The following is a 22,448-nucleotide window of genomic DNA, read 5'->3' as shown; positions in this document are numbered from 1 at the left end:
AACAATTCCTTATAAAGTTCCTCTAAAAGTCCTAAAAACCTCTCGCCTCACCTGAAAGGTAAGTGAAGCGTTGTGACTGGCTCCTTTTCCGCTTGCCATTGCAGACATAAAACTGCACCTGTGCAGCTGAGCCCACCGTTTTACTGTGGTAGGGAGGAACCTCCACCACAATGCATGACTAGAAAATAAACAAAAAACATTCAACATTATTTACACCCAGCTATCGTAGAAAAAACACAATACCATTAGCATACCATTAAATGCAAAAATCAGTTCACAAAAGTTTAATGAAGTGCAATAATACAGACAGAATGGAGAGGAACAACTGTACAATTTAATAAATGAGTACTTACTCCTTGTGATTTCTCACGAATGATTTTTGCTTCCACTTCCCATTGCGGTCGCCCATCTAGAGGGAGGGGGAGGGGGACATTTATTTGGGGGCTGATAGCAGCACAGAGAGGGCATCACTTCATCCCCCCCATTATACCTCCATCACATTCATAGTGAAGACTAAATGCCTCAGAGGCGTAAATCATGTGCTTTGAAGTGACAGCCTGAATAAACCTTTTTTGAAATGCTATCATTCCACTGCAGAGTTAAACAACAGTTAAAGTAGACATAGGAACAATGAATCTAGTGGAAATAAAAATAAATATAATTGAAATGGGTATATACTGTAACAAAGCCAAGCCGCACACTCATTAATAACTATATCTGTATAAGTGAGTCCCCTTCTGAAGTATAGTTTGTGATATTTTTCAAATAAATCTTCCTCATCTGGAGAACTTCTCTTTTTCTTTTTCCTATTATATTGAGGATGAGGTCAGTGTTCAGTGCTTTTTCAAACTGACAGGGTAAGAACCAAATGAGGCTTCAGAAACGCACAGGATTTCAACTTGTTCTGCAGAACCAAGAGACATCAAAGGGAGGTCCTTTTTAGAGGTCAAAACGCCCCATGGAGAATGTCTTAGTGGCTATTAAATAGTAATCAAATGTCCAAATATCCTTCCTCTTTGTTTTGTCTGGTCCAACTTATGGAGAGAGCGGTGGAATAACAGTATTCCTTAAAAAATGCTTTTACGCACTGGCAGATTTCTGGCGACAAAACATCCTTTCCTGTTTTCCTTTGAGGGATCTAATTATTTGGCCAGACATCTTAAAGGGAGAGGCTTGGAGGGAAGAAGTCAAGGTGAAAACACTGACAGACTTGAAGTGTGGATGGATGGAATCATAAGTCATCACTGCGGCAACAGAATAAAAACTTTGGCAACAAAAAAGTTAGCACTGCAGACTCCTTCAAAGTGTTTACATGGTGGTGCACAGTCTGCACCTGCTGACATCTTCCTTGAAACCTAAAAGGGTTTCCCCAAATACCGCTTCAGGCATCTGCAACAGATCTGCAGAGAGGGCAAACCTATATTCAAAGTAAGCACTCAACTGTAAGCCTGGTACCTTTAAGCTTATTCAGCTTTCTACCAGAATTCAAAGTCTTCTGTGGCTTTAAGCCGGTGATTTACCCTTTCAGATCTCTCCACAACATTAGCCTTATGTGTAATAATCCCATGGCACATTAACAAGTCATTACGATAAACTATGAAGGCAGAGCTGAACTTGTAGACAAAGACTTTTTTTTTTTTTCCAATGAACAAATGACCTTGAATGTCTTTTCAGCTGACAGCAGTGCATTATTGCAGTGCAGCTTGTTGACATTCAACAGGCAGAAGCAAGGGCCCCACATGCTCTGTCAGACAACAAGCACCAACAGGAACATCATACCACGCTTAGACAATGACTCCCATCCTCCAGACACCAAGTCAGAGGGGAATAAAACATGCACCCGCTGTGCTGGAAGATGGAACAGAAATAATAAAGGTGATTACTGTTTATGTTGCACTCTCTTTGTAAAAGCAAGCAGCTGTTTGGCTTTGAAAGCAGAAACAACCTGGTGGAGTAAACATGCTGTATCAGTTATCTGTTTTTGTTTTTTTTTGCACAAATATTTATAAAAGAATAAGATCTCTACTGAAAGCAGAATAAGAAGACTTGGGGAGAGGTTCCATTAAAGAAGTAAAAAAAAAAAAAAAAGAAAGAAAGAAAGCTCTGCAGACTGATAAATAACAAACCTAAACATTTAGATCTTACATGAACAAATGCTGCATACGGTAAAGTAATTTATAGTATGACTCAATAATCTCCACAGGCAACAATAGGTCATTCTCTGCAGTTCTTTATCAGCTTACTGTTGTCTTCAATTAGTCTCAATTATAAGAGATGGTGGAAAAATGTCTGTCACTGCCTCCACTTCTTTCTTTCTTTCCATTCCTATACTAACTCCAATCAGTGTCTTTCTGCACTAAAGTGGGAGGATTAGACATGATGAGGGGGACAATTTACAAAAACCTAATCAGCATTATCTTCCATTCCTCTTTCTTATTCTCTCTGTCTCTTTCCACAGTCGGCTGCCGCCCTGCACCATGGGGCCCAGCTTTCCTCCCTACCCAACATGCACCTCTCTGAGGTTTTCACTTGCTTGACCATCAGTGAGTTGTTTTAGCCATGCTACTGTTCCATGACATGCTTCACCTGGTACACCTTTAAAACACTAAAGACATTCCTCCAGGCGGCTTATTTTGCCCTGAGAGAATCTAAGAGAGAATGGTTCTCCCTTGCAAAAACAACACTGCTCAACTTTCTGTCATGTGTGAACTTGATTTTGTTGCTCTTCCAAGACAAAGGTCTCTTGGGCAGGCAGAGACTGGCTCAACAAATACTACCCATTTAAAATTTCCATCCTAGATATCCCAGCTATTACATGTGTTTTCCTAATTGTGCAGTGGTGTAAAAAGAGAAAAGATAAGGCAGAATACAGGTTGTCCAATAAAACACCCAGAAACCTTGCACACTGAAGAGTGACTTGAGAGAAATAAGCTGAAAAGCTCAGGGAATTATTCATACAGCATGTTACTGATTACATAAAACATCTTTTATATTCTCAAATTTTAGGAACCAGAGACTCAAGCCCTATTCAGACTGCCGTTCAAGGCATGACATTTTCTCCCCCCTTTGACGTCCCACCTTCACTTCCAATGTCACAGAGGCATAATTATGGGGACGAAGCAATCACTCCATCTCTGTACTGCCATTGGAGGTAGTTATAGAGGTGTGTGTGCGTGTGCGTGTGCGTGTGCAGCTCCCATTGCTTCTCTAAACATTGTGCTTTCACAAGGCCATAACACAATATGGAATCACAGACTGGTACACTTCTGTATATAACACAGTTAAGGATTCAATTTAAATGCACAAAGACATAATGGCGGTGGAGCGTCGTTAGAGCACTGTCATTCTACTTTCATCCAGATCTACTCTCTTTCTAAAGGATGCGCTAGTAAGTGGAGGCTGCAGTGATGTATGATTTATTTATATTTATTCAAGCCAAACTTGAGTGGATCATAAAAGTAAACTTCATTGTTGTGCGTCTGTAAACCACAGGAATATTAGACTTTGGGAAGAAATGTTGAGAAAAAATCTTCCTCAAATCTATTATTGCTGCATCTTCTGAGTAGAACTTTGGTCTCAGCACTTTGATCAACTGAGGATGTTTTTTAATGTGATATATAAATAAACATTTATTACATTTACTCTAAAATACACATAAAGAGAAACACATCTTTTCACAGATGTATCAACCATGACTCCTATAAAATTGTCATAACCTTTTGCAGAGTAAAAAAATATTATATCAATGACACCTACAAAATAGGTGGCCCTCTGATCAAACAGAACAGGCAACAATTAAACATGATTATTTAAAAATATAATTGACACAAGCTGTTTTTGCAGTGGTGAGCTGCTGTGCAAACATTCCACATACCAGGGCCTTTCTCCAGGAAGATGACCTTGGACTCTGGGAAGAAGTTGGAGCCAGTGATGACCATCTCTTCTCCCCCACTGACCAGACAGCTGGTCAGGCTGGATTTCTCCACCTGGGGCAGCTCTTGAGCTGAACGCTGGGCTGGGAGAGACACAGCGAGGGGTTGAGGAATAAAGAGGAGGATTATTTACTGAGATTTGTTCCTTTACACTACACTTTGTGTGGACCAAGGAATAAGAAAGAGTATAAACAACAGTATAAACAGGAAAAGTCACAGGAACACATTTGATTTTTAACCAGTCCAATAAAGAATAGAACATGACAAATGACCACAGATTTGTATCAAATGCCTCAAGCAATCAGTGATAATGATGTAGAACTCCTGTAAGGGAACATCCATTAAATGTTATATTCTAATTCAACATCCTTGATTGTCCCACTCCACACTTGGTTAGACAGATAAGTAAAGACATGTTTTTGAGCGTGTGCTTGTCTGTGTGTCTTCTTTCCTGAATGAGTATTTTTGCTGACTGTGCATGTGTATGCAAGTCTGGGAAATTGACACTCACAGCACTCCACAGGAATAGAGGAAGCCTGCAGTGACAGCACCTTCCCGTTAGGTTGAGGGATGTGCACCCTGAACACCACACGGACTCGTGTGTTCTTTCTTCCAATATCCGTCTCCCCCTTTCGCAGCTCAATGTCGGAGTTCCGCAGCTTAAGGATGCCAGCACAGTCGATACTGCAAGAAGGAGGGAAAATATTTAGCCCCATGAGGCACCACAGGGATGGCAATCACCTACGGCACATTTTAGTAGTGAAGGTCCGGGAGTGATAAAACCAACCACATGCCCAGCAGGGGATTGGCAATGAGAAGAGAAATAAGTGTTGAATCACAAAATAAAACTGTCTGTAAATTTGATTTATTACAACTGTAAATGAGAAAACCCCAACCAAATGCCTTCCTATAAATTCCAATGTAAATGAAACCAGACCCTGTATTAAAATAGTCATACGAGTAATGTAGAATCATAAATATCCTAATAAAGTTTATTTCACTGCTTATTGGGAAACCCTAAAATCCCCTCTGTGTCAAACTCTATTCATTTGAATCAAGTAATCTGCTTTGAAAGAAATAAAAACCGTGTATGAAGATTTTTAAAAAATCATTTTGTTTATCATTTAGGAATGTCTTCATGGAGATACTCTCAAAAAATTATTAATTTACGACTGCAGTGCTTCTGACACTTACCTGGCTGTCATGTTGTTCTCAGGCAGGAGAGGAATTTCAAGAACTTTGGAGCTGGAAACGATGATTTCTTGGCTGGCTGTAGCTACGGTTTTCCCGGTGATCCGGTGCACCTGGTAGAAGGCGTGCGGCCTCAGGTAGCGGTCATCTGCCGTTCCAATGAACATCTGCAGGTTGACAGGCTTCTCGCTGTAGCCAATGAGCTGAGACATGACAAAAGAAACACAGAATAAAAACAGATGTGAGTTCGATGACAGGTGTGAACAAAGACATAGTCTTTTCATTTCCACAGCCTTCTGGCCACCTTTTTTTGGAGGGAATCTAAATGTCAGGTCAAGGAGGTTGTGATTTTTCTGGCAGGGCCACTGGAGATTCATCGGCAGTTTTGGCTTCACTCTAGTTTGACTTGATGTTCTCAGCCTTGGTCTCATGTTTTTTTTCCCTTGCACGCCTGCACTTTTACATGATTCATACTGTTACCTCCATAATTCTTACATGAACCTCAAACTTCACCTGGTCAATCCTTTTAAGACCAGATACTAGTTGTACGCATCTACAGCAACGGCTATGGAAAGCATTTAAAAAAAAAGTAGCACTGAATTGACTTTCAGTGGTTATAACAGGAACAAATAGCTGACAAATGTGCTGACTCAAAAGCTAACTTCAGTTAAGAAAAAAATACACATAATGTATGCATCTTAGTCAATACATTAAACCATAGAAGTCTAAAATTAACAGAGTTTATACATCAAATTTAACATGTACTTATAAAATAGCATATTCACAAACATTCAAGTTATTATGTGTGAACGAAGGCATAAAAAGGGTATTTTTATGGTTACACTCTGGTTTAAAGTGGAAAAACTGCTAGTTAAATTGTCAAAAACATTTTGAATCCAGCTGTTCATGAATGCCAGCTGCCCCCAGAATTAGTCCCATAGTACTGCTGACCGCCTGATTTCTACACAGCCAGGTGAAACGTTCTCTCAACAAAAAGTGTTGTGTGTCAAGAAAAGACAAAAAAAGGAGATGGAAGGAGAGCAACACCTTTCCTCCTAAGAGGGACGGAACAAACACACAGGCCCCACAATGCCACTACTGTTGTAATGTTGTGCTTGGCAGACTGCGTGACGACAAGATGGCACCCCCCCTCTCACATACACGCTCCAACTGAACTGCTCTTCCAGTCCACACCTCCAGCTCATATGAAGGGCAGCCCATTGAGGGGAACAGAGAAGAACAAGACCATTCATTGCTGTTTCACCCCAGGAACTGCCAAACCTCAACCTTGCCACAGATGGTTTCTGACCCTTTCCTGCATGCAGATTTGCACCACACACTGCTGTGTTAATGTTTGGTACAAATGTAGGGCGGGGTCCATGGAAGGAGAGAAAGTGGGTGCCGTAGGACTGTTCCAAAACCAGCTAAAATAAAAAGAGTTCAACTGGTCACAATAAGGCCCTGGAAATGTACCTGATGAACACTGTGAGCAAGCACCTCCAAAGAAAAGGCATGCTTGGTTTCAAAATATTGACTTAATTTCTCTGAAGCTAATTACCTAAAGTCCAGCTTTCCGTGTCTCCCTCTCTTTCTGTAGCGCTTGTTACTACACCCTTTTTACTCATATTTGTTCTTTAATATTGTGTTTGTCTGAACAATCTTAAAACAGCCAGTACCATGACCATAAACATTTGAACTCTTAAAATATCTCTCCCACTTCTACTTCACAAAAAAAACTTTGAAAAGAATTGCTGTATTATAAGTAGTTCTTCGTGTCATGTAAAATCATGCAAATAGGGAAAGTTCATTTTTATACTAATAAATCATTGATTATCTTGACAACTGTTACTTTCAGCATATATAATTTCCAACCCTGCAGCGTTGTGTCATAGCAAAAACTCCCCACCCTAAGGTATGTTGTTACTCCTTTACCACATCCTCCGTGTTTAAACTGCTCAGTGATGGAGGCTTGTCTGATTTGGAATGAGTAAACAGATGAGTAACTTGTGTTGATTTTTGGTGTTTGTCCTTCCTACATACCAGTAAACTCGACTGCTGTAGTTTGGTGTAGTGCAAAAGGTGCTGCAGTGAACTTTGACACAGCTAAGGCATATACATAGTATACTGGAAGCTTCCCAACCAATGCGCAGTACTACTTTATGTGGGATGTGAAATGTATTCGGAAGGAAGTTGCACCAAGGAGCAGCACAAGGCCCCTTTAATAACAAGTAATGGGTTCATCTTTGAAAACCACATAGGATCTCAAAAGCCACATGAAAGTATAAATCTTGCCAGTAACAAGCTAACAGGTAATTATGCATTCCGGTCTGAATGGGTCCATGGCAATAAATGACATCATTATTCCTGATTCAAAGAAACATGGAGTCACAGGGATCAACAGTCTTGTGGCTTGTGTTGCTGGTTTTATGATCATGTCTGCACACTGTGGAAGTGAGGACAGACAGGCAGTGCTTGCACATGTGTATTTGTGAGCATTTGTCTGTGTGTGTGCATGTTGTGTACTTTGCTGAGTGTAACGAAGTGTGTGTGTGTGTGTGTGTGTGTGTGTGTGTGTGTGTGTGTGTGTGTGTGTGTGTGTGTGTGTGTGTGTGTGTGTGTGTGTGTGTGCGCACATGTGCATGTGTCCATAAATCAGGGCATGTTTATTTCCAGCACCATGTGTGTTCCAGACAGCATCAAATGTGTTAAAAGTGTCTGGAGGAATGTATCTATGAAGAAAGATATACAGATTAAAAAATATTTTTTTTTTAAATTATGTCACAGATGTAAATAACAGCACCACAAAAAACACTGGAATAAAAATATTAAAAAACGTAATAAAAATAATAAGAATTTGATTTTTTAGTACTGGAGTTTTCTCTTCAAGCACATGTTAAACAGCAACCTTACGGTGTTTAAAACATAGTTTTAGAAAAACTTCCTGATAGTCCCACCCCCCACACTTTGTCAAGCACAACAAACTGTTTCCCCATGAACAAAACAATTCCTTTCCCTCCATTCACCATCTCTTCATCTCTGCTTGTCTGTCCTTTGTATTTTCTCTATCCCTCTGTCTCTGAACATGAGGGATATGGTGTTGAACCACAGTGTTGACAAACATACACTTAGCAGGCCAGAAGGTCTTTCTAAATCCAATAATTGACCAGGAAAACCTGATTAGAGGGTCAGAAAGAAGGGCTCACTTCAGTAGTCCCAGTGAATCAAAGCCCCTGGCCAACAGAAACAAGCCACACGGTAGGCTAATTCAGTCAGTCTGCAATAGTAACAACAGCTACTAAAAACTAGTATTTTCTGTTTAGTCTTTGACTTGATACAGTTCAATTTTATTCATGTGGATGATTACAACATTTTGCGTTTATAAAGGTAAGTAATCAATAACTAAACAAATATTCACAGGAATATTTTCTGGAAGGAAACTGAATAAGAAAAGAAACGTGGGAACAGGTGGGATGCACCTGTTTGCACCTTTCCCCACCAAAACATCGACAAAACAGATAGTATTCCATGACTGGTGCTGTTGGCTTTCTAACATGAACATTATGTTAAACATCCCTAAGACAGCATTAAAACACACAACACACAGTAGGTGCTTATTTGTGCCATCACCTCTTACACACAGTGGGACATGTAGACCAGTACACATGGAAGATACCATTGTTTGTTTGTAGGACACTTCTCCACCATGAAACACACACACACACACACACACACACACACACACACACACACACACACACACACACACACACACACACACACACACACACACACACACACACACACACACACACACACACACACACACACACACACACCCTTGACTTGTTTCACATTCCTGAGTCACCACTCCACCACCCCCTAAATCTATGCTTGAGTGTGAAATACCACAGGAGGGTGGTCCCTGCACTTTTAACTCCTCACCTTTTTGCCTATTCAGATTGCACTGAGCGCAGCGGGTCAATCAGCAACTGAGGCCTGAGAGAGATCAGTTCTTATACTAAACCACATTGACATTAAACCCGGTCACATGTCCCCGGGGTCTGTGCTTATCAGAGCCTATAACTAACTTACGGCTGGCGCTGCTGCTGTCGCTTCTTATTGGGATCAAGTTTAGGATGAACCCTCTCCCCTAAAATAAAACAGCTGGATACTGTTTCATACTCAGCTCCCCCTAAATAAAGTCCCCATTTATTTTTGGCCTTCATCTGTTCCACTGATCCAGTAATAAGGCTAGCAAGCAGAGGGGAAAACATCTCCAATCACCGCATACGCACGTAAATGACACTCAGGCATACATAAACATAAGTGTTTAACCTTAAGTTCAAAATATGAAAAGGACAGGAATATTAAGACCTAATTTGGGCTCAATGACTTGGATTGTTTAATTGGTCACAGAAAAGAGGGAGATCATCACCTGCTCCCTGACTTTTTTCAGCTACCCTCAAGAATTGATTCTTTTTCGGTTTGTTTCCTCCTTTCTTCCTATCATCGTCTTTCCTTTTTTAACTAGTTTTCATCTCTTCTACCCCTTGTCCCGCTTCTTTTCCCTTTGTCCCTCTCTCCTCTCCGTCCCTGTCCTCACCTCTCACTTTCCTCAGCTCCAGTCCTCTGCCGTAACTCGACACTTTCTCACAGCAAGCGCCTGACTCTGCCAAGTTGTTTCCCTGTGTTGCTCCACTGTTGCCATGGTGAGACAGTGTGTGTGTGTGTGTGTGTGTGTGTGTGTGTGTGTGTGTGTGTGTCTCTGAGTGAGTGAGTGAGCAGCTACATACACTAAACTGCAGCCCTGAAGCTTGTGACAGAAAGTGTATGTGTGCTAGAATATGTGGATTCAAGCACTAACTGGTGTAAACTGTAAGTCTTGGAAAGGTTTGTGATGTGTGTATCAGCGAAAGATAGTGTGTGTGTGTGTGTGTGTGTGTGTGTGTGTGTGTGTGTGTGTGTATGTGTGATATTGTGATAGTGTGATAATGTGGCTAGCATGCGTTTAAAACAGATATAAAAACCAGAGCGTGATGGTCAAGGTCACGAGTGGGTTCAATTTATCTGGCACTGGTCCCTACTGTGGCACCACATGGGCACGCACTCACACACACACTACAGCTCACACAGGCTTGCTGTTTGCCAGGCACACTAGGGAGGGCAGAAAGAGCCAGGGGGCCGGTTGACTGTTTGTTTAAACAAGGTCAATACACACACACAGGAGCATTTACTGTATACTGCATGAGGGCTGTATATGGCCTTACTAGACTGGTCCAAGCTCAATTCCTCTTATTCCCCATTCTATCCTCCCCCACTCTTCTCTCTCTCTCTCACACACACACACTTTTCTTTCGCCTCTCAATGACTGTTTTCTCACTGAGCACTAAGCCTGATTACAACAAATGAGATCCGAGGTTCCAACATGTTTACATTGAATACAGCCCTGGGGCAAAGCTACACCCCATACATACACAGCCGGTTCACACAGTGCAAACTGCATAGCTTTGCATTGCTGTCTGTGTCCCGTCTCCCATTATGACAGCCAGTCCATTGATAGACCCACGTTGAGCGTGAGAGAAGCCAGTCAAAGGCTTCACTACAGAAAGACAGTCAAACCCGACTCAGGTAGAAAGTGATGGAAAGAAAAAAAGAAAAGGGTTAAAAGCTTTGAATATGTGAGAGTGAATGACAGAAACAGACAGTAATGGGGTCATGGCCGTGTATTCAATCACTCGGATCAAAATCCTTTAATGCATCCGAGCCAGCGGAAATATATGACTGTCTTGGACAGCTTCTGGCATATTCTATTACAAATCCTTGTTACCAGACACCATGGCTTCATTTAGATTTATTAACTGTCGCAACAAGTTTAAAGATGGGCATCGTATTTTTACAACTGTCTGTTTTCTTTCTTCAATTTTTGAAATGAAGCAATGTCCTAAGTTGTGTTGATGTGGTTTTCTAATACTGAGTACAGTATGTGTAACTGTTACTATTTTCTTTTCTGTTGTGTCTGCCTGCCTCTATCCATGGCACCAGGTAATACCAGTGGGGCTCCTTATATTTGTGTGGGTGCTGCAGCACTCAATTAAGCTGGTTAAATACGCACAAGGATACCTCAGCCAGCCAGAGAAGCTTTGGACTTAAATGTCTCCTAGCAACAGGTGTACCGATTATGGTCTGCAGCGAGCCCCAGAGGAATGGCTAAAGTAGCCTGTCAGACATGCACAGGCAAGGCCATCCTCCATGCACTGAACAATTATTTTCAATTAAGTCAGGTGGTCAACATATTGAGAACCATCTGGAGTGTATACATTTTAAATATCTCCTAAAATTTGCAATTCTTTTGAATGAATACCACGATGATTGTTTTTAAGTCTGTAGAATTGAAATGTGTTTGTTGTAAATAATTTATTTCAACTCTCAGGGTTCAATTTTTTTTTTTTCTCTTGCAAGCACTAGATTGTGATGAAGATTATTTCTGTTGAATGCTCTCTATTATGGTGTGCTATGTTGTGCTGAATAAAAGCCTTACAAACATTGATGACAGATTGACTTCTACAATGCTACACTGTAACTAGTTACAATATCATTAGCCCTGAGGATCAGTCTCTGCATATAAATACACAGCATGCATCACAAAACACAGTGCAATGAATCATGTCAGTCAAAACAATTCAAAGTAAACACTCTCACGCTTTGTAGTCTGTGTTTGTCTGGATACTGTAGGAAGTGTATGCTCTCCATTGCCAGACTGCTCAGCAGCTGGTTAACACCCACACATCAGTTCTCTCAAGTAATATCGGTTGATGTTGGTGTCCAATCCCACCGCTCTGTAGTCTCGTGTTTTACCCTTTGAAAGACTGACAATTACTTCAAATACTACCTAATATAATAATGCACCACACACTATACTCTATGACTTTTAAAATAAAAAAGTATGCAAGTGGTAGAGTAGAAACAAAGTACAAGTGGAATTTAACGGTCCATGTAATAAACTTAGCTACCTGACATACACTCTGGATAAATACTCAGAGGCTTAGAGGGCAACATAAAGCCTTCATACTAAATGTAGTTTGTCACCACAATGTTTTACATTTGCTTTAGAGCATGTTAAACATAGTTTGATAAGTAAAACAACTAATTATTATAACCTATAACTAAATACAAAAGCCAAGCATTGTTGCTTTTCTGCAAGAGTTTGCTAATGCCTTGTTTGGTAAGGTTTTTTGTTTGTTTCAGTCCCTAATGAGAGTCCAAAACAATCTCAGTCTAAAATAAATTATCCAGAGACTTCAGACATTACCCTAATTCTGCCTAATAAAATAAGTGTTTGGTCAGGCCTGCTGAAAAAACACAATGCAGAATTAAGGGTTAATACATCAATAGCTTCCTTGTCTTCCTCATACACCCGAAGTACATCATTTTAGATCTTTAAAACATGTACACTACACATAGGCCCACAGCTCCCTCCCAAGACATTGTCTTATTTTTCTGTTGACACAGCAGCTCAGTGGTGGATTGATCTGGGCAACAGTGTGGCCACAAAAGGAAGTCATCACCATGTCCAGATGGCAGCTATGCCGTCATCTGGTGACATCACGCCCCCAGAGTCAAGACCTAAGGAGAAGTAGAGGTCCCGCAAGGTGCAGGCGACATAGGGGTACAATATGTATACAGGGTGTGTTAGTGTTAGCTAGCAGAATAATTGATTTATAATAACCAAAACATGGTAAAAAAAAAATCTACATTCAATTTTGGAGAAGCTACAATCAAACATGCTGGCACCAGTGTCAATCTTCCTCCAGAGAACAGCTAGCTTCACACCTGAAGTACACCTGGGAAAAATACTAAGTGCAAGCTTGTTAACACAGCCCAATGATGGGTTGAATGACTTTGATATCCACTCCAGTTTCATGATTTGGCTATATGCTATTTTTCTTGAATTTTCACATACTATAGATATGGCCTAATATTTGTCATCTCAATGCATGCAAAACCTAAAAGAAGCACACAATGTGTTTTCTGTGCCCTTATGTGTCTGTCTGTGAGTATGCATGCTTTGTGTATGATTGTTTGTTGAACTGATGTTGTTTCTTTAACAACAGTAATGGCTTCACAAGGCAAAGAAACAACCTTTAAAAATTGTCCTTTTTGCATTTCTTGTTTCGAAAAGAGGTTTCGATCACCAACAATAAAGGAGTGAGTGTTTAGTAAATACACTGTCTGTTAGACCTGCTAGACAACTGCTGATGCTATCTGACTCAAACAGAAAAGGCCAGCTGTTCATTATCTAAAACATAAAAAGGACCCACAGGCAAGATGTTTGTTTTCATCTTTACATTTTTCTGGTAACTTCTCTATCAGGGTCAAATAAGTGGGTTAAAGTCAGTCCAATAAAACAGCACATTATCATTGATTAACATTGATTTTCAATAATTCAAAATGAGTCGAATGGTGCATCAATGACCAAATTTTTTTAATTTTTAATTAGGTTAATCTGACTGCTTGTATCAATATTACTGGAGTTGTAACAATTTGCATATGGTCAAGAAAATTAATTAATATGTTATTAAGATTCATGGAGATCCATTTTGATATTTAGTGTGTTAAATTGCACAGTTTGATGCTAGCTGAGGAGTAGAAAAGTTACATTATAAGTATCTTATTTTTTGCTAATTCTGAAAACTTTCCGATCTTTGACAAACATCTATGGTCCGATACGGACGCTGGTATTTATGATCTGTTACACCACTTACATCTGAGCTAAGCATGTAGATCCTATTGACCAGTTTCCAGCTGACACAACATTGATAGATATAAGCTCTACTCACAAGCTTCTGAGAGGAAACTGCTATAACCAACATTTCCCTCTGGGGATGGGGAATGAGGGCAAGCGTGGCAAACGCTCAGTTGAAAAAAATTTGGCAGATAAATTATGCATTGTCACATATGGCAGGATAGAATCTTGGTCTAACTGAGGTTGAAATGGTTAATGATTGGCCTGGAGGGCGCCTGCATGACTGAATGTATGAGGACACATGCTGTTTCTAATTCTAAAATGGCAGCGAATTAGCCTTTCATGTTGTATCAGAAAATGTTTCTATCCACAGCTGTTTAACATAATTTTCAAAAAGCTTTAACGTTGTCTCGTGTGCAAAATAAATGGTGACTAAAGTAGCCTTAGGAAATCCCTACCTACAACGTGAAGTACCAATCATTTACAACACAATAATACCAAATCAAAATATGAATAAATCTTATACAAACATGTGGATGTGCTTTTCCTACCACAGATAAAATATACTGCTTTTAATTATTCACAAGATTATAGAGACTATCAGATCATGTAAGTGATTTGTAACAACAGTGTACTTTCTGACCATTTATGAACATTTTGTCCGTGGAACAATATGACTATTCAGTTCTACAATTCAAAACATGAAAAAAATATTTATAGGCACTACTGTTATACTGGTAGAATGGATGCAAGTCACATTGTTGTCATGGTCCAGCTCTTAATCATACACACAAAGGAAGCTTGTCACTGTGGTTTTAAAAAATTAATGGGACTGATATCCTCCGCTCTCTTGCAGCAGCCCAAGCTTTGTGCAGGCTCACCTGGTCTCTCACAGGTGCTATCAAATGACAACCAGCTGACCAGGCCGCAGTGACATAATCCTGCCTGCCTGGGTGGCTCCCTGCCTCAACAGGTTGATTTACAGTCTAGCTGTGGAAGAGGACCCATGTGTGACAAAACCATACATGCAAATATGTGAAATGAAACCATCGATGTAATGTTCTCATTCACAACATTCGGCTGATGTTTTTAGCTATAATATAATGCAAATATTGCTCATAGTATTACAAGTATGAAAACTTTCTCCCTGTTTAAAGTGTGATGATCAAATATGTTTTAAGTTATCCACACATCTGGGGATTACCTTCTGCATGAGGTAAATTCACTGGGAGTTAAATAATAAATGCTTGGTGCAATGTTGATATTATTATTATTATTATTGTATAAATCAGTTCTGACCACAGAGAGAAATGTAATCCCTAGTCTAGCATACACATCTGTGTTCCAATTTGTTTAACAGAACAAAGAATGGACTCTTGCTCTGTTAAAGGAATTTGGGGTTTTTATTTGCATATGATGTCAGAGAAAAAAACAGTTTTTAAGACTGCTTCGGATCCAGTAGTATAATGTTACCCAAAATGTGTGAAAATGTCCAACTTTGTTACCTTGACAACTGGGTGGCCTCCGGATGCTGCCTTGACTGCTCCTCGGCTGCCCTCTGTCTCATAGTGTGCTCGGTGGTGGGCTTTGGGTTGCACCTCTATCTTCAGGTCATACTGGCCGAACTGGCTTGGCAGTGGCCAATCAAGAGGAGGCAGTGAGGAGGTCCTGAGGAGAAAAAAGACCACAAGCATGCACATAGATTATACACAAATTATATAAAAGCTTTGGTATATGATTTTCCATATTTTTTTATAATTCTGTACAGGTATTTAAATCAATGCAAAATCCCAGAGTAGGGTCAATCAAGACAACATCTTGTTCTACTTCATGGTTGCTAAAAAGGTCCGTTCAGAAAACGTTAAAAACCTGAGGTATTCCCCTTTCATGGTCAGAGACGGTATAATAGGTTTAAAATGGGGGTATAACATGCAGTGAACTTAGCCCCAGCAGACAATGAATCACTGGAATGCCCATATGCACTACTTCTGTTCTTATACATAGCACTTGTAACAAGCCATGTTAAAGTTGTTTGGATGAATCACTTTCTAAAGGGGCTTTTCTTTTGTGAGTCTTCAGTGCGGGTCAGTGAATGGCTGGTGGGATGAGAGTGTCTGTCAGACAGTGAGTAAATGGCTGTGAGTGTGAGTCTGTGTGAACACTGTAGAGTAAATTACACGTGCAGTGCACCACAGGAGCTGACATTGTGTGTTTTTCCTCGCTGCGTCTTTTTTTGTCTGTGTAGGCCACAATCATATTTGAACAGCTGCACTCAAAACTAAAAACTCTCTGGCCTCTCTACATAGAAACTGGGTCTCTCAATCTGAGTGCATTAGTTGAGTTTTCCCGAAAAACATTTTGTAAATACTGAAATCAACCATTAGCATCAAAGTCCTGATCTTTTCCAAATGTTGTTGATTACACAAAAAAAAGTAGATTTTAGAGTATAATGCCACATGCATTTTTTGTCTATTTTAATTGTAGTCATATAAAAAAAATCATCTATGGGAAAAATAAATAAAAATGGGAAAACTTAACTTTTGTCTCATTTTCCAGTTATATCGATAAGGTGGTACATTGCTTATCCACAGTTTATTCAACTAAGTTTTCTAAAGATTTATGATTAACAGGGCTTAATGTATTGGTTTACATAGTTTCAATTCATATCCCTTTAGGTACTAAAACAGTACATAGTTTTAACTTGGCAAGGTTCTTAGATTTTAGTAAAAGCCACAATGAAATCCTTAATCACATTTTGGGGAGTATACAAAATAAATTATTCAATATCAAAGAGGCGTAGTTTGGGACAACACAGGCTGTATGTGGGTCACCCAGGTGTTTTGTCTGGCAACTTTTCTTTTCTTGTGTATGTATACACAGCCCTAGATTATGCACACTCCCATTGTGTCCATGCATGTGTGTCTGTATGTCTATGGCTGTGTATGCTAGGCCTGAGTCAGTGACAGGCAGTTGCAGGCACGTGCAGTATAATGGGCCCACCTCATGCTTCTCTTTGAACTTTTCAGCAGTGTTGGCCACTGTAGGCTCTCCATCCACCCTTTACATGGTGGCCTAAGCTTTTATTTCGAGGCGGTACAGGCTCCTAGCATGCAAGTGGACTGCATGACAGATATTTGACAGCACATATAATTTTTGAAGTGAAGTTTGTAAACTTTAAGGCAACAGGATTGACTCCCTTAATTATTTCCTATTCCAAATGACTGTCAAGTGCTGGCTATGTTCAGACAAATCACATTGAATTAAAAACATGTTATTCAGGCTTTCAGTGCAGCTACTTCACTTCACAAACTACCTTAAAGACTGGCACCAAATCCGAAGGAAAGACTGCATTTTGGAATGAAAATGCACATGGCTGATATTATTTTGTTTTGATCAGCTTAATGAAGTCTTGTGGCTTGAAACCTGACAAGCTCCATTCTACAGATTCTCCTACCACAATAAACATGGAAAGCTTTTAAAAAGACAACTTTAGGCCAAGTATGATATGTTTATATAGGCACATAACCAAGATTTATTTTGTTTATTTCTCTTCCTTAAAAGGAACTGGAAATGTTTAAATTGTAAAATAAATAAATAAATAAAAATAGATGGATATGCGCACAATATATTTGAGTTTGATTTTCAAAACATCTATCAGCAGCTCTGTCTAAGATCTACAATAGTGCAATAGTGGCATCCTAACCCATATGTTTCCTCATGGCAGCCATGACATAACGGCCCAGGAAGTGTGGGTTTGCGTGGCTGCTACGGTAACAGGAGTAGAGTAGAACATAGGAAATATGAGCTTTGTGACAGCAGCGCAGGAACAGCGGCCCATGTCATGACATGGCATAACCTTTCTCAAATGTCTATCCAGGGTGTCAGTGTGCCCAGTCCAACCCAATCCCCACAACCTACATTGATATCTCTATAGTCTGAAAAAAACATCAGTTAATTCCACTGAATACTGTATCTTGCATCTGCAGCTGTCACATGTATTTTGGAGTCACATGTTTAGTTGTAGAAATTTAACTTTAGTTTATAACTTTACTTGTTGCTTCATGGAAGACCAGTAAGTATACACCCTTTAGCCAGTTACTAAATGTGTACATCTGCTGTCAAAAACAAATTCATAAATTCCTCATAAAATACTTGTATCCTTCATTCATAAAACAAATTAGCACAACACAGACTTTCAATTATTCCAGTGATATATTGGCTACTTTCCAGCTTAATTTATAATAAAATTCTAGCCTAAGCTTGGTACACTGACTTGAACTCTACATAACATATTTGACATAGAGTAATACAGGCCCATTGATAATATATAGAGCTTTTGTAAACCAACTTATGACTGTTGTAAAATATTTCATATTATACAGCTAAGGGGTGGGCGATATGGGCAAAATATATCACGTTTTTTATGGCAGGATTACGAGAAATACTTTATTGCAATTCTATTTCATGCTGATTTTTAAGACTATTTTGCAAGTTTCCAATCAGTTCAAACAAGCTAGTTTCCACATATAATTTTAAGTACACAAATACTGTGTTAAGTCTATGTAAAATTGTATTTGTTTTTAGCAAAAACATTTTGGTCCTTACCATGAAATAGTTAATATTTACCATCTAATAGTTGGCACCTTCAGGTAAGAAAGGGTCTGGAGAGCTTCCCTAGAACATCAAACACTGCACTCTGATCTATTTTTATTTGGACTGTCAGCCAAAGCACAGAGAAGGTTGGCTGTCTTAAGACACCCCCACAAGGCCGTGTTGGACGCCCCTTGGTTTGCCAGGCAAACGGCAAACCAACAGGTGTTGCAGGGATGGAAGTGAAGCGGGCAACTAACAGGTTCAGATATAACCGACTCTACCCGATATAAATGCCTCTGCATTTTTCTAATAAGCTCCACGACCAGAAATGTGGTAAAACGAGGAAACATTTTGGAGATGCTTTGAAAAATGAAGAGAGGTTGGAGCGCTGAAAGGTTTCTAGACAGAGGCAGAGCTGATAAACATGATGCTACATTTTAGTTACATAGTGCTCCTTTAGGTTCTGAAATTAACACATACTATTTTTTATCTTATTAATCCTGTGCTATTTGTCCCTTTTGGCACACCATAGATAAGTTGCTGTAGCGTCTTCCTGCTCTCACAGTGATAGAAAATAGCAACACTGATGCACTATTGCTTGTCTCATTTCACTGCAAATACTCCCAGATGGCTCAGTTGATGAGTCAAAAGTATTATGCACCTTGTATAGTACTTTTACTTTTTCACTGTTCCCTTTAGCTCTTTTCATTTAGTTTTCAATCCATAATGATTTTCATTTTCAGTGGTTAAGTTACTGCAGTAACTTTCTGTCTACCGGAAGTTCATTATGTTCTTTCAAAATAAAGCAGGTTTTCATCCAAACAGGAAGCAAAGTACCTTGCTTATGAGTTTATTAATTATAAAATAAAAGCATAACAAAAACTAATATGAAATGCAAAAATATAAGTGCAATTAATCAAATGTTGAAATTCAGCAATAAATGGCGATTAAAGAAATAAATAGTTTGACACCCCTAATTTTAAAGCACCAATTACTGAATTTTTTTTCCACTACATAAATATAATGTATTCTTGTGTCCTCTTGTTTCTTTGAGATCTATTTTAGTTTTCATTGGGCACATTTTCACACGATAACTACATTAATTTGACAAATAGCAAATGTATAGTCCGTACGTAGTTTTGACATTCAACGGATAGAATGTGCACTGTATACCAATTTTATAATGCCTCTTCAAGAAATCTTTGTAGATCAAGGTAAAGGTAAACAGCTGAGTTTCAAAACAGTAGCTGTTGTGTTTGTCACAATAAAGCTACCAACTCCAAGCAAGTGTGTGTGTGCATGTGTGTGTGTGTGTGTGTGTGTGTGTGTGTGTGTGTGTGTGTGGTGTCCCTCTTGCCATATGTGCCTGATTTACAGTGCTAGGGGCCAGTGAACACAAACAAGGCCATGTCTTCATCTGCTGCCCACATTGGAGAACAGATAGCCCAGTAGACCCTTCCTCTAAAAAAAACTATCATGAGTTTCTGATTGCATCCATCACTCCTTCATGTGGAGATGGGTGCCTGTGTTTACATGTGTGTATTCTAGGAAAAGCTGGTGCTATTAGTTTTTTTCCATCCACATTGAGCAACCTGTGTCACTCTATGGTTTGATTAGGCCAGATTGTACTGATGATACTAAGTTCAAAGTTCCTTGATTACTAAACATTGATCTGAAGTTTTAGCTACAGCCATACTATTTATCCATCTTGCTGATTGTACTTATTTATTGCATGGCAATATTTACACTTCTTGCCTTGATCAAAAGTGGTTGTCAATCTTTATGACAGCTCAGAAGGGTCAATAAATACCTTTACCACTGAGTTCTATTGTTAAACCCTGTAATAGTTTTTTTTTTTTTTTAAACTGACAGCATGAACTTTCTTGCCAAGCCATAATTGTGTGTTTATAGTGTTTACAACAACTGTAACCAAGTAATTCAAATATAAACAGGAAGTAGAAAATAAATGATTGCAAAAGAAAGTTGTTTCAACAAGAGGAAAAAGTCCTTGCTGACATTTAAAACTATATATACATTAATTTAATTTTCCGAAACCTTCACTTCCACTGGGTCTTAACTGGATTATTTTTAGCTGACTGCATCTACGAGATTGTGCTGAATTTAGAAAAGATTACCGGTACCTTGAGTTTGTTCCCCCTTTTTCTGCTTTTTTGCACAACATCATCAAATTTACCTGAATATAGGTGTGTGACCAGGCTTGGGTTTATTCCATGAGAAGTGGGAGGGCACTGACAGAAACTGCTCCCCTGGCCCGTCCTTCTTCAGGCTGTGCAGGGCCTCGTCTGAAGGCGAGTCAAGATTTGGGGACATGTTTCCTTGATCATCCAGCCCTGGCTCCCCTTTCCCAGTCTGCATAACTGTTCTGTCCTGGGAGGTCTTCCTTGTCTTGGATGGGATATCGACCTCAGATGGGCAGCACTGGAAGGGTGACATGCTTACTGAAGGACTGCCAACCCAGGTGTCTTCTGTCACGCTGCCCCTGGGTGAGGGTCCTGGTGTAGGTGTAGGTGAATGGTGAGGAGACAACGAGCTGGAGTAGCAGATGTCAGCGCTAGAATGGCGCCTCTTTCCGCAGGGTGAAGTGGGACGTGAGGAAGGTCTGGAAGGTGGTCTGGGGCTAAGCCAATTTTCATCAGTGACACTGGTACGCGGCGAGTGGCAGGGGGACTGTCTGGGTGAGAGGCTGATGGATTGTGAGTGGTGCACAAAAGCAGGGTGGTGGTGCTGCCAGTGTGGCTGCTCTTCCAAAACGCCACTGGTTTGAGGGGAAGCACAGCCCGGGGAAGTGAGTGGGGAGCCCAAGGTGAAGCGGGCAGCTGCTTCATTTAGCTCTGAGTCAACATCATCGTACACATGTGAGAATGATTCACAGGAGGAGGCGTCAGAGAACCAGCTCCGAGAGGAGAGGCTACTGCAGGGGCTCGGGCTGAGCGAGGAGTCCCGATATGAGTGATCCAGGGGTAAATACAAGTGGTCCCTGGACAGCGGTCTATCACCGTGGTAGTCCCCATCAGGCCCATTGGCTCTCAGATCGTCCTCATTGGCATCCATCTCCTGCTGGCAGCTGGGGGAGATGGAGGTGATCTGTATACTGGGACACTCAAAGGCCTTGGGTGCTTCCACAGGAGCAGAGGGAAGCAGGGGGGAGGTGCCGTACTTGGAGTCGTGTGCCTCATAGCTGGGAGGCTCAGATCCTGGTTTGTGCGACTGAAAGCGTGGGGAGCTGTTGATGACCTGGGAATGGGACTGCATGCCATGACGAGTCAGGCCAATAGATTGGTGGTTGGTGACCATAGACTGGGGCTGGGCCACATTCAGGATGTAGAATGATGTGTTGTCATCAGGCTCCAGATCTAGCAGAAGAAAAGGAAGATAACAATATGATATATATCCTGAGAATCATTTTAGGGAAAACTGATGACTATGACTTAATGTTTTTTGTTTAGCTTCTCTTATTATCTAATAAATAATAATAGTTGTCAATAAGCTCATGTTGTTAACATACTTAAGTTAAAAATAGAACCAGTTTTGCAGACTGCTGTGTCACAGCTCTTAATGCCACATTCAGTAGTGACAGTAGCGCATCTAAGGTTGTGTTTATGCAGATCAAACAAAATCCCTGAAGACACACCAGCCATTGGTATCTTAACTGTTATTCAATCACAACTATCACTAACGGCATTCATAATATTAGAACTGTATTCATCTTGTTGCGCTCCTGTTTATATACAATCCTGTGCTAAAGTGGAACCAGGCTTGCCACTGACCCATGTGCAGTTGCACCTTGAGTTACAATTACAATAGAGCCTACTGTCAGGAAATGAGATGCCACAGTGCTGCTCAGTAGCAGGCAGTCATACAGGCATTGTTCCAAGAGGGATAACCGATGAACAGCACTACTCAGGAAACAAATTCACACAACGATGCGTGCTGTCGGCTGTCATCACAGCTAGCTCCGACAGTCTATT

General features: G+C 40.2%; 1 protein-coding gene across 3 annotated transcripts in view; it reads right to left on the bottom strand.

Annotated features, from left to right (window-relative positions):
- The window catches only part of nfatc3a (nuclear factor of activated T cells 3a), a 54,510-nt gene that overhangs the window by 17,097 nt on the left and 14,965 nt on the right, over positions 1-22,448 (bottom strand). For all 3 annotated transcript variants that reach the window (XM_020638689.3, XM_065953084.1, XM_065953085.1), the window contains exons 2-8: positions 20,654-21,833; positions 15,372-15,534; positions 5,127-5,326; positions 4,444-4,616; positions 3,875-4,015; positions 354-409; positions 52-178 (exon numbers count right to left, since the gene is read on the bottom strand). In XM_020638689.3, coding sequence (XP_020494345.1) covers positions 52-178; positions 354-409; positions 3,875-4,015; positions 4,444-4,616; positions 5,127-5,326; positions 15,372-15,534; positions 20,654-21,833 — 2,040 coding nt within the window. The remainder of the gene's footprint in view (positions 1-51; positions 179-353; positions 410-3,874; positions 4,016-4,443; positions 4,617-5,126; positions 5,327-15,371; positions 15,535-20,653; positions 21,834-22,448) is intronic.

Source organism: Labrus bergylta, chromosome 3 (genome assembly GCF_963930695.1).
Source record: "Labrus bergylta chromosome 3, fLabBer1.1, whole genome shotgun sequence".
Lineage (NCBI taxonomy): Eukaryota > Metazoa > Chordata > Actinopteri > Labriformes > Labridae > Labrus > Labrus bergylta.
The sequence above is the reverse complement of the archived record's forward strand: the minus strand, read 5'-3'. Positions and strand labels throughout refer to the sequence as shown.